Below are 16404 nucleotides of genomic sequence, written 5' to 3' on the forward strand. Positions count from 1 at the left end.
AATTGTGGAGATCAAATTTCTATTGTTTATTTTTTTTAAAAAAAATCTTCATGCCTGTCTGTGTGTTGTAAAGGGAGAAAGCAAGACTACATACTCAATCTGTTTCTAACTGTTTCATTTAAAACCTTCAAGACATCTGAAGAACCATCACTGCAGTCACTAGGAAAGACTTATCACAAGGGGATAAGAAACGGTTGAGAAACGGAATGCACAAATATTATCACATGACATTATGCTCATCCCTTACTTATCCCATTAATAACCTGTAATCATCCTGTAATTGTCCTGTAGTAAGCTATTCACAGGAGTTTACCGTTAATAAGATATTGCTTAATTATTAGTGAGTTTTAAGTTAAATATGCTAGTTCAGTAGTCCTAAAATCTGCAAGATAAATAAGAACTGAAAGCAAGTAACAAAGCAGCAAACCAAAAGGAGACAAGCTCTATGTGCTCACAGTTTACTTTCTTAGAGCACGTGGAGCTTGCCTCCTTTCGGCTTGCTCCTAAAATTTGCAGTACCTCAAGTCTCATTATTGTCAATGGACACCAATGTGTGTTTGGCCATATCAGCACAGTGCATGCACATGCCACCATTGACAATAATGGAGTGAAGCCACCCACAGATGCTCCAGGCCACAACTGACTAGTCTACTGATACAGGGGACCAATTGTATATGCATTTTATAAAATAATAAATAAATTTTATTTGTTTTTATTTGTATCCTGCTTTTCTGTAATAAAAACAATCAAAGCAGCTAACTTTTAATTAATTAATGAATATCCTGCCTTTCTCCCATCACAGCATTTAAGGTAGCTTGGGTGCAATTCAGCCCTCAAGGTTTTATCTGAAATGGAATTTGGCCTTCAGGTTGAAAGAGATTTGCTAGCCTTGCTATTCAAGATGCTCTTGGTGTAGCCAAAACACAGGAATGTACCAAATATGAACAAGCACAGAGATCCCTAGGCAGTGTCCAGAATATTCCACAAAAGGCTAGCCCCAAAAGAAAACACAAAGTTTCAAAAGTATCACCTACTGCTGAATTAGGATCTTCACCAGATTGATATGTCCACATGTTGCAGCTGCATGCAGAGGAGTCCACAGTTCATTGTCCTTTGCATTAACATCGGCCCCATGGTTCAGAAGAAGCTTAACTATCTCCTCATAGTTATCTATGCAGCACTGTTGAGGAATCAAATCCAACAAAGTTAAGTTGGACTATGCACAAATTATTCTTTCTCTTGAACATTCTTTCTCTTGAAAAATGGCTTCCACTTTTCTGCCCCTTGATCTGCCATTAGTAGGTTGCTAACTATAGAAGTGAAATAGAGAGTTGCAAATGAGCATCACCTCATGGAGATTAGGAGGAGCATGTTCCTCCATTTTCCTAAAATTTGACTGCATTTGCTTTTCAATATTCAAAGGATGTATAATTTTAGCAGAACAGGGAAATTATAATCACCTCCGTTTCACAGAAAGGACAGCATAAGTTTCTTTTATATAATAAAATACAATGGTAGGGGCAAGCTTTAGGCACTGGCTAAGGATCAGGTGAAGAAGCAAAAAGTGTGCTGCTCTGCATGAATACTGTCCAGTAGGTGTCTGTAATGGTCCCACCAAAAAAAAGATTGTACACATATAGCACAGGGTTGGATAACTCCAGGATGCTCTAAGGGATACATAGGCCTGTTATAGACTGCCAAAATAAAGCTGCTTCGGGTCTCTTTGGAAGTATGCTGTTTAAATGATGCATGCATCCTAAGAATCCAGAAGCTGCACCAAAGCTGCACTCCAGTGCTTAGGAATGGAGTGTGGCTTTGGCGCGACCTCCGGACTCTTAGGACCCATGCATCATTTAAATAGCATACCTCCAAAGAGACCCGAAGCAGCTTTATTTTGGCAGTCTGTAACAGGCCATAGATTTCCAAATATGCTCCCAAAACTGAAAAGGGACTTGGTAAAAACCTACTCCTGGTTTTGAAAAATGGGTAAATTTTGATGTTCACATTTCAGGAAATACACCTGCAACCTGTTAAAATGGCAAGTCATTATACCTGGATGCTCCCAGCAGAGGCAATTCACCCATTCTGCAGATAAAGGGAATGTCAATTGAATCTAGTGGGATCATGAGCTGCAAAAACAGTTGTGAGGGTCTGTATTTTGTCCACCTTTCCTATAGCAGCATCACTTGTTGCAGCTTTTAAAAACTTTTTTTTTCCAGGGGACAATCCTGGAAAAGCAGTTCCTGCCAAAATCAATCTGACTAGAACATGGCCACATAGCCTGAAAAACCCACAAAAAACTATAAATCTGACTAGTGATCAAAAAATGATAGGCAAGGACTGCTCTACAATAATGCTACTCTAAACTGAAGTCCACAAGATATCAGCTGCTGGTCTATGGCAAGTTTCCCAGGAGACTAGCATAGTCACAATACAATAATAATATGGCACAAATGTGTTACTGGTCACTGGGATACTGGGCAAAAATGCCCCCAGGAAAATGCATAATATAAATTCTTAATATTGCCATGCATCATGTAGTGATTTGTCATTCAGCACTATTCTTAGGAATTTCTTTAAATATAAGTATGCATTTAAAAACAACAACAACTAGCCCTTGTCTCTTTTTAAAAGCTTAATGTCAAATCCTAGCAACAGAAGAAAGTCCATACTTTTGCTCATGGATATATAAAGACAGAACAGTTTCCGCTTGTACCACCCTACAGAACTATAGATATAATATGTTTCATTATTAGTAAAGAACAATGTTTTAAGGCTGGAATGGGCAACTTGTGGCCCTGTACATATTATTGGCCTCAATCTTCCATGGTTCTTTACCACTTGCCATGCTGATTGGTGCCAATGAAAGTTGTAATCCAACAGCATTGGTAGAGCCATAAGTTGCCCGTTACTGTTGACCTAGTAAATGCATCAATCATCTTACAGAGCCTAGCTATTTTTCCTAAAGTTCCCCAGCAGTCACTTTCCCAAGTGACTGCTAAACACAGTCTCTTTTTTCATCTGTGATGGCAGTAAAAAGTTCTGTCACCAAGCAAAACATGTTTTTTTCTTTGTCACAGGGACTAACAAATAAATATCTGTTAAAAAGAAGTATTTCATGTTCTAGGAGCTAGTTTGCATGTTAAAACAAACATCTATCCAGTGCCAAAGAAAGAATGCTCATTTGCAGAATAATCTGAGCTTCAGCCACCATCCATCAATAGTCACATTTACAATACTGACTGAGGAAGAATGAGCTTTGGGTGAGGTTATCCGCCTTCAGAATCAGCGTAACAACCCTCTCTCTGTTATGCTACCGCCTACCTTCTCAGTGCTCAGGAAAGAGGCTGCCAGATGCTACCTCCTCCTGCCCCAAATGCCCAGAAGCAGCCATTTGATTTCAGAATGTCAAGGAAAATCAGACAAGGTAACAGAGTCCAGATTTGTTTTCTTCCCATGTTAAGCATATAGCTTTGAATAATCTGCCTCCTAATATGAAACTTTGATCTCTTCAGATAGTTTTAAGTACAGGTGCCTTAAGAGACCAGCCAGCATGATGAACTGTCATGAATTGTGAGATATGCTGTCATCTTCTCCATCTACTATCTGCCCGTTGCTTATAGCAGAGGATCTGAGAAATCAGGAACATGGACATTGCGCAAATTCCAGGAGCCTTCTTTTTAGTTTCCACACTCTCCAGCTGACTGCAGACATATAGAGCCCTTTCACACTGCTCAGTTATAGCACTATGATTCCATTTTTAACTGCCACAGTAATATCCAGTAGGATCCTAGGGTTTGTAGTCTGGTGAGGCACTAGAGCTTACTGCCAGAGAATTCTAAATATCCTTCTCTAAACTGCAAAACCCAGGATCCTATAAGATGGAACCATGACAGTTATAGTGGAACCACAGCACTATAACTGTGCCCTTTGTCTCCATAAATTAAGCCATAAGCTCAGTAATGCCTGCATTCACTATCGTGGCTGAACTAGGCATGACCAACAGTTTTCTCTTTGGTTAGAATAATTTTTTTAAAGCAATTATTTTGGCTTATTATTAAAGGAAGAGGATGGTTCACCATCTTCCTAGCTAGAATTAGGATCTACAACTGCCCTTATCTTCCTCACAAACTCTTTAAAAGGGCCATAACAAGGAAAATATAACCTGGTTGATTCCAATTAGTGAGGAGCTCATCCTAGATGCTTTCCAGAGCACTAGGCAAATGCTTTCAGCAGTTTTCTTTTATTTCAAGCATGGGCAGCCTGGAAACTTGCTGTGTGGACATTTCCTTCATTTGACCCTGTTCTGATGTCACATTTCAGCTTTCCTAAATACTTACCTGATGCAGTGCAGTTAATCCATCTTCATTGCACAGGTCTGGACTAAAGCTGTTGTTCAATAAATAACAGACTGCAAGAGACAAGACAGGAAGGATTATTTTCAGTAAACATTATCATTAATTTCACCTGCAGATAGAACAAAGAATCTGTCACAAAGAGGTAAAATAATTAACCAAATAAACTACATGCTTTGAGATCAAACCATGTCTAGCTGTTTGTTCAAGAATGTTCAAATGTATCCTTTCCACCCCACCCCACCCTGCAAGCTGCTGTGCTTGCACTGTTATGCCACATTCTAGTTCAACTGTTTGGAAAGCAATGCATTTCCCAGTTGACCCCTGACTGACAGCTAGATGCTTCTATCTGTTTCATTTTTACTTGGCAGAGATTGAAAAGGAAATGATTCTCAGTAATTGTGTGTGGGAATGCAGGAGATTTTGGGTACCACATGATGGTGGAGCCCAGTGGCTTTGGGTTTTATTGCAGATTTTATAGGCACTATTCAAGATGCAGAATCCAATCCCCCAAATAGGATGAACACTATTGAGCAGCACACTGAAACAGCCTTTTACAACTTGATGCTTAACCAGATGTGTTGGACTACAACTCCCATCATCCCCAGCTGGCATGGCTGTATTGTAGTCTAATACAGCTGAAGATCATTAGATTTTTTTAAAGAATAAATCTCACATTACTGCTGCATAGTGCCTGTGCTACACACCCTGTCAATATTCTATAGCTTACAGTCACTTCTGCTGGTAACAGTGGACCCTTGGTATCTGCTGGGGTCTGGTTTTAGGACACACACACACCCAGTGGATGCCATAACCTGTGGATGCTCAAGTCCTACTAAATACAGTGGGGTATTAAAATTGTATTCTTTATATAAAATGACAAAATCAAGGTTTGCTTTTTGGGATTTATATTTTTGAAAATATTTCCAAGACATGGATGGTTGAATCTGTGGATTAAAAAAAATCCATGGATATGGAGGGCTGACTGTAAATCTGCAAATGATCCTTAAAAACAAAATAAGGATGTTTAAATGTCCATCTAATTATTTACAAACAATTATTTTAAAAGAAACAGCAACAATCACAGGAAAGATCTCTTTCTATTTTCCTATTAACATCATAGGAAGATGTTAATTGGCCAGCTTCAATTAATTAATATCCACCTGGGAAGAGAGTGAATGGGAACTGTACTGGGGAGATTAAACCCTTTCCCACATTAGTGAGACAGTGAATCAGGATTTTACTTTGAACTTAAAAGGTGATGAACTCTATCCCTCCCAAGTAGGTCCAGCACCTTGGATAGATCCTTTTAAAGTTCAATCTAAAATCCAGCAAAAACTGAAATGAAGGCCAGCATACATTTGTGCCATGTGTGACAATGGGAACTTTCTTTCTGGAACCAGTAACTAATTCAGGGACTAATTTCTATTGTAACTACTATAGAGAAGACTACCCCCCTCATGTGCATAGACCCAGTCTGTAGCAAGCTTCACCACAGTGACTATTTGAGTTTTAGAAACAAGTAATGTTAGCAAGCTACAAGCAACCTTTTCCCAATCTGAAGCTAACTAGATTTGTTGAACTGCTGATTCTGTCATCCTCAACCACCATGGCTATTTTGTGGCCCAAAACATCTGGAATCTTAAGTTATGGGAGGAAATAAAAACAAATCTTTTTTTTTCCTTTTCACAAAAAAAATTTGCCCTTTATGATTGTCACTGCGATTTTATACAGAGTAGCCTAATCACCTAAGCAGTGTTACCTCCCTACTCTGAAGAAGTGAACAGTTCAGAAAATATGGCACTATTGCAAGGGATTCTGCTATAAGGCTGTTATTATTCTAACCCAAAGGCTTTGCTGCATTTGGAACTTTGCATGCATGTTTGCTCTGAATATGTTCCCCATAAAAGCATACAAGCAAACAAAATCTAATTTATTTGCTGTGGCTGCACAAGCCAAGGTTAGAAATCTACCATTTTACAAGCTACTGGAGTCTTCCTAACAGCTCTTTTGTTTTTGCTTCAACAGACTAACACAGCTACACTTCAAGAAAGCATTTCTAAAAGATTATCGGCTGGAGCATATCTGCATTTTTTTTTCTAGTAAGAGACCTCCCAGTCCAGAAGTGGTTTCATTTGTACAAAATACAAAGTTACTGAAAAATGAGCTGGTGGATATTAATTAAAACATTTCTAATCAACAGAACTAATTAAGGTTGTTGTTCTGAACTCTAGATGCTCAGCAAATTTCAATGATTATATGTGTTGGTGGGTTATCTCATATATTAGAAACATAGTTTTAAACTTGATGAGGTTTCTATTGACATTTAACTTTCTTTGATATCCTGCAGATTTCTGTATTCAATTTTTAATCATTCTTTCCTTATATTTTAAGAAAATAAATAAGTTCAAAATCTTAAGATTTAATCTTTTTCTCAGAATAACATTTGAAAATAGAAGAAATCCTCCTCCTGTAGGCCAACAAGAGCAAACTTAAGGCTGGCAAAGACAGAGCCTTAATGGATCTGACCCACGTATATACTGCACAAGTGTGGTGGTGTGGAATGCTCTTATTCAGGATTCCAGACAAACACCTTTCCTCTCCTCCAGAATACTCCATTTCTTCCCCTCTCTGCAAAAGACACTCAGGACCGAATCCAACCACTGGTCCCAACTAGAATAGATGCATTGAATCAAGGGAATTTACATCAAGTTAGTCTAGTCTAGTTAGGACCAATAACTGGATTTAGGCCTCTATATACTGTTCTTACTGACCATGTTCAGTTCTCATAGAGCTTTTTCTTTCATTGTTGCAACCTGAAATATCCTTCACCCCCACCCCCTGCTTTCTTTTCTTTTCTGAAGTTATTTCAGGCCAATTGATACTTCCTTCTCATGCATAGGTGGTGCTATTTTGGTTACATAAGGACCAGTCCTTGAAGATTCAGCTTGCAGTATATATAATTATATTGAAACTGACATGGTAGAATTGAAAGGTTACTTTTTAACATACATAAACATACTGTGTATTTTTCCAAAAATCCCTACATGAGATGAATTACTACATTTGGCAGAGGCTGCTTGGAACAATTGTCCCACGTGCTAATTCTTACATGTAGAGAGCCTTGAAGTGGGTACATTTACCAGTACAGACATCCCTCCACATCTGTGGGTTACGCATTTGTGGATTTGATTATTCACAGATTACTGTATTTGCCATCACTGATGCTGCCTTATATGTGACAAAACAAATATTTTCTCTCTAAACATTTCTAGGTCCTCAAGCACATTTCTATAGCCAACTTCTTCCGGAAAGCTGGAGGATCTAGAGAAGTGTTGTCTCAGATTAAGAAACAAAACCAAAACTAAAACAGCATCGTATATTGGTGTTTCTTCTGCACCGCAAACCCCACAAAAGTCAAGGGCGAACTATATAACCCATTTTCTTCACTTTCTGAATTGTTACCACCAGAATAACACAGAGATGAGGAACATGCATGTGGCCCTCAAAATGGATTTAAAAAACCCAACCAGACTTTGTGATTAGCTGTGTATGTGGTGGCTAAGGTTGATTCAAATTGTAGTCTGACCACATCTGCACGGCCATGAGTCTACAAGGCCACTTGTACAATGTGTAGATTGGCTACTATCACACTTTACAATCCTATGCACATTTACATGCAGTGTGTTCTTTTTTTTAAAAAAAGAGGGCAACCTTCTTATTTTAAGAGCCACTGGAGGAAAGATCTCTGTTTGAAGACATGTTCTATTTAAAAATAAAGAATCATGACAACAGATAGCAGGAACCTTGAACTTGCCCATCCATAGCTAATACCTGGACAACGGTATAATAAGGCACACAACTCACTTTTCCCCAATATGGTGAGGTGAAATGCATTTCTATTTAAATTATAGTAGTTTTAAAAAATGTGCATCTGAACATTTGTACATACACTTTTGTGTCCTCTTCTGGAGGATGAATGCATGACTTGTCATCTTAATTTTGCTGTGTGCCTTCAAATTATTTCTGACATATGGCAACCCTGAGATGAGCCTATTATGGGGGTTCCTTGGCAAGAATTAGTCAAAGGGGGTTGCCTTTGTCTTTGAGGCTGAGAAAGTGAGACTTGCCCAAGGTAGTTCAGTTTATTTCCATGGCTAAGCGGGGATTTGAACTCTGCTTGCCAAAGTCACAGACCAGCATGAAAACCACTACACCACTCTAGGTAAATCCCACTCAAGACACAAATAATAAATAAAATGAATAAAAGATTGGGCTGCATCATGAATGAATTCTTTAGGGCTTGCGTATGAATCCTCATTTTGTCAGGGCAAATGTGGCTTCTAGCATCTTGCTCACCCCATCGCAATGTTCCTGAGCTAATGAAAGTATCAACCACAAGAGGCTCATCTTTATTATTTCCTTTCCCTTCCAAAACTTTAAAGGGCCAGTGATAGTTAAGAGCCAGGATTATGCTGGCAAGAGAGAAAGAGAGACAGAGAGCACACAACATGATGAAGAAATGCACACTACATAATGAAAAACATTAGCAAGACTAAAATGGCAGTCACAGAACATTAGCAGGACTAAAATGATACTCATAAAAGGTTATATGGGCTGTGGGCATGAGAGGGAATAACACAAGCTAGTTTCAAGAAAGTGTGGAATCCAGCAAGCTAATTCTCTGTCAACTATTCTTTTGAAGTTACAAGCAGGCATGCAAAAGTTGCCCTAAAGAAATGAAAGCCACAAACATCAACAGTTATATCTATATACCATATCTAAGGTTGACCAATATAACTAACTGTCATCTTGCAGGGCACAGAGTTGCAGGACCAGTCTTACCTTTTCAGGCAGCAAATGTCTCATCATGAAAGGCTAACAAATTCTTGATCTTTATTTATTATAATCTACTTCCTCCTTGCTGGCAGAGGGAGAAGCAATACTGAGATTTCTGCCTCAAGTGCTAAAATGCATGGTTCTTTTTAGGACAAGCCATTTTGAGGGGTGTTTGTTTGCTGTTCTGTCTCAGATAGTGATGGGTCATGGGCTAACCCTGAAAAATCAGCAATCTGAAGCCATTACAGATTGGTTTTTGTCAGGTACAATGATTTGTTATCGATAAAAGAAGAAGAGGTGATTTTTAAAAAAATGTAACTATGGAAATAGGATCCCGCCATTTCAGTGCATTTTAGCTCATTCACAAGACCAGAAGAGAACCTTCTAGATATACCTGTCCAAGGATTGAGATCTGCAAGAGAGGCCCTCCTATGTGTCCCACCAGAAGGGCCCAACATGGAGTGGGAGGACATGGGAGCAGCCTTCACAGCTATGGCACCTCAATAGCAGCACTCCGCTTAGAAGTCCAACTGTCACCTATGCTGATTTTTTTCCTATTGTGAAGTCAAGCTGTAGATTTTTATTAAAGCCTTTGGAGCTTAATTTACTTTTAAATATCCATGTACATGGTTTTTAATTGTTATAGCCTTTTAAGCTGTTTTAACTTGTTGTCATGTGTAATGTGTTTTTAGTCTGTGTACATCATTTTAATGTTTTAATCTGGAATTGTTTTGAATTGTATACTGCTGAATCTGCATGGCATGCTGAAATCCCATGATAAAGGGCAGTATGCTCTTTTTTATTGAAATAAAAGGTATCACTATTCTGTCAGATACCTTTTCTGGACTTGTCCATAATGTTCTTTGACACTTAGGAATGCTGAGAACTAGGAGTTAGTCTACACATTTGCAACAGAAAAAAATATTCTCCCAAATCTGCACAGAATTCTTATCCAGGAACTTTAATTGCAAGATAAAAACACTTCACATTTTTAAGTGACATGTCTAATTTGACATAGCTCTGTCCTATAAGATCAAATTTCTCATCATCTGCAAAACAGCGAGTCGGCTAAAATTAATTCACTTTTATGGTTGTTGGTTTTTCTGTGTGCAAGCACATGCCCATACAGAAATGGTTATGAGATTTATTTTTGCTCCATCTTCCATACTAGAAGAAAACATATTAAAACAGTCATATTTTTATCTCTCTTCCATTGCCTGTATAAACTAGATTTGCATAACAAATGTTAGAATTGCTCATGTTTTTCCCTGTTCTTAACGGTTCTGTAAACCTCGCTGCTGAATAATCCCAAGCTGTAAAAAATGACACATCCTGAACTGATTTGCTCATTAGACAATATAGTCAGATGTGACAAATTACAACAATTCTTATTAAATAGCTTACTGCAGCACTGGCATGACAAAGTCTTCGTACTTTGTGCATTTCATTTTCTAAATAAGACAAGCATTCCATGTAGCTGTTATCTTCTAATGGTACAAGTGATTCTCAGGACTGATGTGTACAATCACCTTCCAATGTGGAAATTCATGGTGGCAGGAAAAACAATGCAGCTTTTCCTCATAATGACGAGTCAAACAGCCTGTTCCTCACAGGGTGAAGGGAGAGAGCCAGAAATGGTTGGGCATTTCATATTCCAATTAGAATAGTACAGTGCACCCGCATCATACGCGGTAGTAAGTATATATACACACACACACACATCTGTTTTTCAGTTCCTTCTGTGTGATCATTGTGCATATCAACATGAACATTTAATTCATGTATCTCATCCCTTTATTTAAAATATTTATTTTAAAACAAACAAACAGCTTCATTTATATCCTGCTTCATACTGAACTAACAGTGTCTAAGGGGTTTACAACTGTAAGCCTGAGTCAAGCTTGAGCCCTTTTGATGGTATTGAACTCGCAACCTTATGGTTCTGAGTGAGTGAGTGCAGTACAGGCATTTAACCACTGCATGACCAGGGCTCCTACAAAGTAGGATTCAAAGTGGGTTAAAAGCACTTCTATTAAAACATAACAGAAACAGCCCTTCAAGATAAATTATGATTATACGTCAAATCAGAGGAGCAGCAAAAGAGGGGAAAAAGGGGGGATCTTTTTCAGAAAAAAACCCTACAGTGAGCCCTTGGTATCTTCTGGAGTTAAGTTCTAGGACCCCCCATCCCAATGGATACCAAACTCTGAGGATGCTGAAGTTTTCTGGCAAGTGTGCAGGTAAGCTAAAAATAAAGAACAGAACAATTTACAACAATAAAAACAGCACATAAAAACTGAAGATAAAACCAGTGGCAAGGTATAAAGGTGTAACACATAAAACTAAAGTAAAACAAGCAGCAAAATAAAATAGTACAGCAATCTAATAGTACTAAAACAGTTCTCAAAATGCCATAAGTGAATTAAAACATCTTTAACGTATACCTAAACAAAGATAGTACACTCTTTCAGAAGATTCTTCAAACCTTTATTATTTACAACATATTGGTATGAAAGCCTTACACCTTTTATTATGTCTCTGTGCTCTTCTCCCTTCTTCTTCTGTCTCCCAAAATAAAATTGAAAATGGTTGGGAAGACTGAACTTGATCAGTGGCAAAGGCAGTTAACATAGTTCTCACAATGTCCAATTAAGATAGCTTGTACAAGCTAGCCATCAAATCCTAATTTATGTTTTTGCTTCTCTTGCTGGCTAACCACACATTTCTGCTCTTCTAATAGAAAATGACTGACAGATGCATCATTCACCAGCAGCTCTGGCTTTCTCTTATTTACTCTGGATGCGATTTCCATTAGGCCGCTTAATTCAATCTGCCTTGTTTAAAAGCCATTCTCTACTAATAACATAGAACTATAATCATGTTGTCCCTGCTTCCAGAATGGCCATGTTGCTGTGTGGAGATTAAATCCTGCCACTCCTTTTTTTTCTCCTTGTATTTTCTAATAGATTAAAAACAAATAGTGCCAGTTCTATACGTTTTTCCCCTCCACCACATGCCGTTGCAGCCCAGGTTAAGTTCTATAGCCAACACACAACAATAATTTAAAAATGTTAGAACCCTGCTGCATCAGACCACAGACTGAGCAAGTCCAGCATCCCATTTCCAAGCAAGTTTTATTTGTGAACTCCACAGACTGACCATGAAGGAAACAGATCTCTTCAGTTCTTTGTACCCATTGTCTGTTTTTAAAGTAAGACTGCCTCCGAACATGGAGGTTGTATTTATCTATAGCATACAGGTCTAAGCCAAAGAAAATAATTTAAGCTAGTGACCATTCACATCTTGTGGAAGCGAATTCCACAGTAGTCTTCTGTCAGGGATATAGTCCTCAAGAACTTCCCCCACTACACACAAAAGCTGACAAGACTAAGTGTACAACCCCTTTTTCTCAGCACAGCTGAGTTGAGATGGAACCACAGCACAGATGCACCAAATGTGGCATCTTTCATGGAGTAACTAAGTACTCAAAGGCTACTAGAGAGGAAATGTTAAGGTTTATTGGTTGAATTATTTCAGTTGTGATGGGGAAAATACTTATGTTAATATACAGAGAATTATAACTTGGAACCAGGGATGAGAATCATGTGGCCTTCTATATATTGAGGGACGTCAAATCCCAGCAGCCCTAGCCAACATAGCCAAGGGTGAAATACTGAAAGCTCAAGCAAACATCTGGAGGGATACATGGTTCTCATACCTACTTTAGAGAAACTAAAGTGGTTTATGGTTTTTTGTGGGTTTTTCGGGCTATGTAGCCATGTTCTAGAAGAGTTTCTTTCACATAGCCCAAAAAAACTCACAAAAAAACATGGATGCCGGCCATGAAAGCCTTCGACTTCACATAAAGTGGTTTAGCCCTTAGAAAACATATTAAGAGGTAGCTGTGTTGGCCATGTAGTAAAATACAACAAAATAAAAAATCCACAAAGGAACTCTACTTTTACTGGGCCAGCTCCAAAGCAAAAAAAATGCATCATGCAAGCTTTTGAAGCTTCTTCGTCAAGCAAATATGTTAAAAATCATACTGGGGAGGGGGTTGACAATTTTAGATCTACAGGCCTTTATTTTCTCCCAGGTGTTACTCTGCTGTCAGATCTATTAAAAACACTCAGTTAGAACACTTTAAAACCATAGATATCATGGAGCAGACAAAAGCATAGCATACCACTTTAAAATACCCTTCTCCCACAGCTAGGTTTGGGGTTGGCCCAAAAACTGTATTGCTGCCTTAGAAAGTATTTCCCAAAATATAAATTGTAAACTATTCCTCTATGAGCATACTCAACTTTTAATATCTTTGGGGGAGGTCTTTCTCTCCATCTTGCCACAATTCTAAGTGCATTTGGGGGAAACCCAGGAGAGCACCTTCTTGGTAGCTGCTCTGAAATTGTGGAATCCCCACCCACCCCATGCAAGGCTCAGGTGATCTCCTGTTTCTGCCTTCAGGCAAAGGACTTTTTATTTAAGCAGGACTTTTGTTCATAACTGTGGGAGAAGAATGTTTTAAAGATGTGTATTATTCAGTATAGTGTAGTGGTTTGGGCACTGGAGACCAGGGTTTAACTCCCCATTCTGCCATGGAAACCCACTGGGTGACCTTGGGCAAGTCACACTAGCTCACCCTCAGAGAAAGGCAAGGGCAAACTCCCTCTGACTAATTCTTGCCAAGAAAGCCCTGTGATATATTCGCCTTAGCATCACCACAAGTCAGAAACAACTTGAAGGCACACATGAAGGAGAAGTTATACTTTTAAATGTATTACTGTGTCCTGGCTTGTTAAAAATGTTTTAATTTCGTGTTTTTACTAGAATTGCTTGTTTAATGGTTTTGCAAATGTTTATATCAAATAGGTTTTAGATGTTTTGATTTATAGGATCTCATATTGACTGAAAAGCAGGGTATAGATTAAATAACTAATACCACGTGGGTGCTGGTTGGGTCAGCTGGAATCCATCTGATATTTTATCACAACACACAAACTTTAACTCCAGGTTATAAAATGCAGGAGTCACTGTAAATTTTAAGCCAGTTTCCAAATGATGGAGATGCTGCTGCGAGTGGGGCAAGTATAAGTGGGATTGTGTTCATGCTGTATTGGAAATGATAGGGGTATTTGCAGTACCTTAGTAAAACCAGCCAGGAGTTTGAAACAATCCTCTGGAACAGAATCAGCAGTACAACAAAGGGGCGTCATATGTGCAAAAAACAGCAAAATGTTCTCCAGGCAAATTATTCTCCCTTATAGGAAACCATGGATACTGCAGTTGTATGATGAAGCAGAAGATTCTTGGACTACCAAGGCTTCATCTACACTGCAGAAATAATACAGTTTGACACCGCTTTAACTGTCATGGCTTAATACCAAGGAATTCTGAGATCTGTAGTTTGTTATGGCACCAGAGCTCTCTGACAGAGAAGGAAAAAATATCTCACAAAACGATAAATTCCAGAATTACACAGCACTGAACCATGGCAATTAAACGGATGCCAAATTGCATTATTTCTGCAGTGCCAATGAGGCCCAAGTCTCTTTTGGATAAGCTAAGCCAATTAAACCAAAGATACATTTTTAAGTTTATCAATGATCAAAGGCTTAACTCTACTAGAAGTACTAGTTCAAAGAGAATGCCAAGATGAGAAATATGCAACCATGATCTGCATACTGAATCCTGATGGGGAAGTGTGTAGTCATCAATCTCATCTCCAATGTTATCTGCAGATTCATTGGCCTGCCATGTACTCTAATGTCAAAAATGGCTAAAAACAGGCATAGTTCTAGCCCTCCTCCATATATAATGGTGATATTTGAGGAGCTCCAACTGTTTAAAATAAAATTGTAAGTTTATCTAGTGATACCTCAGAAGCAGACGTAGAGTGTTTATATACAGAAGCCCAGACTTTGTATTCCCTAGAGCTGTGCCAACAAATGCAAGACCTTGCGTGCATGTTTTTGTGTTTTGAAATAGCTTACCATTTCATCCGTAGATTTACGGCGCTTTATAAATAAAGCTAATAATCCAAAATATACTTTGCACAAGTCACAGCTTGCCTGCAGATCAGTGTCAAACCATGGTTTGTGGTCTTGGTTTGTTGGCAAGTTATTTGCAAACCATATCTTGCCTGTTTTCTACTTAATATGGAAAGTATGGTTTGCTCCAAGCCAGGAATGGCAGCTTCACATCAGTCCATGAAAGAAGGAGGGGCAGCACAAGTCCAAAATGCACTGTTATTGGTTCTTGTAATGATTCTTCTTCAGGAAGAACTGGATCAATTTCACTAAAAAAACTACCACATCAATGTTACATACAATTTGGGGATTATGTTAACAAATAGCATGCAGAAACATTTGTATTCCAACTGCAATTTTTTACTGTTAAATTTGAACATTTCATTTTGCTTATAGAATTGTTTAAAGGTTAGTGCACTATGGCATAGAGCTGTATTTTCTTCTGTTACAACTCGGTTATTCCTCTTATCTCTGATAGTGTCCACTCACTCTTGAAAGCTGGCACTTCCTAAATAGCTCTTCTCGACACAGCTTGTTTATCACAGACTCCATGATATACTGTATGTCCAATCTTAACTGCTGAGCTAGGAATCCAGACATTGCATCAAAAAATTCCTCAATGCCCATAGTTCAAAGCCTGTAGAGACTCTCATGTCTGTAACACATAACTTTTCTTGCTTGTTATGCCGAACACACAATATGGTATAACTGTGCAAGGCTCTGGTCCCCCATAGCACCATCTGTTTCTTGCTGAGGCCATGTGGAAGAGGAAATTTCCTGCAGCTAAGATAAACTGCTAGATTGTTGCTTCATTCCACAATGCTCTCAACATTTCATTTTCACAATGAATGCTTGACAAAAGTTTCTTTACTTTTAGATTACTGTTTAGTCCTGAGAGGTTAGTACTCCTAGAATACATGCGCTCTGTTGACCTTTCATTTACAACTTTAGACCTTCCTATGTGTGGAGACTTTAGCTTGGCCACAGAGGGTCACAAATGCTCAGAGAATATGAATAAGATTGTCATTCAACAGCAGGAACAGAGAGGCAGTTAGGCTGTAACAATTCAGTGAAGTGACTTCTCATTCTCAAAGCTGATGGGTAATCATTTTAAAAGTACACAGCTTTGAAATGTCATTTTTTGATCATTATTCCCAGAACACCCAGGGTCTAGAATGAAG

The 16404-nt window shown here is 38.5% G+C and overlaps 1 protein-coding gene across 2 annotated transcripts in view; it reads right to left on the bottom strand.

Annotated features, from left to right (window-relative positions):
- LOC121917505 (protein phosphatase 1 regulatory inhibitor subunit 16B-like) overlaps positions 1-16404 on the bottom strand; it is a 162095-nt gene that overhangs the window by 20047 nt on the left and 125644 nt on the right. For both annotated transcript variants that reach the window (XM_042443531.1, XM_042443530.1), the window contains exons 3-4: positions 4341-4411; positions 1035-1180 (exon numbers count right to left, since the gene is read on the bottom strand). In XM_042443531.1, coding sequence (XP_042299465.1) covers positions 1035-1180; positions 4341-4411 — 217 coding nt within the window. The remainder of the gene's footprint in view (positions 1-1034; positions 1181-4340; positions 4412-16404) is intronic.

This window comes from Sceloporus undulatus, unplaced genomic scaffold (assembly GCF_019175285.1).
Source record: "Sceloporus undulatus isolate JIND9_A2432 ecotype Alabama unplaced genomic scaffold, SceUnd_v1.1 scaffold_21, whole genome shotgun sequence".
Lineage (NCBI taxonomy): Eukaryota > Metazoa > Chordata > Lepidosauria > Squamata > Phrynosomatidae > Sceloporus > Sceloporus undulatus.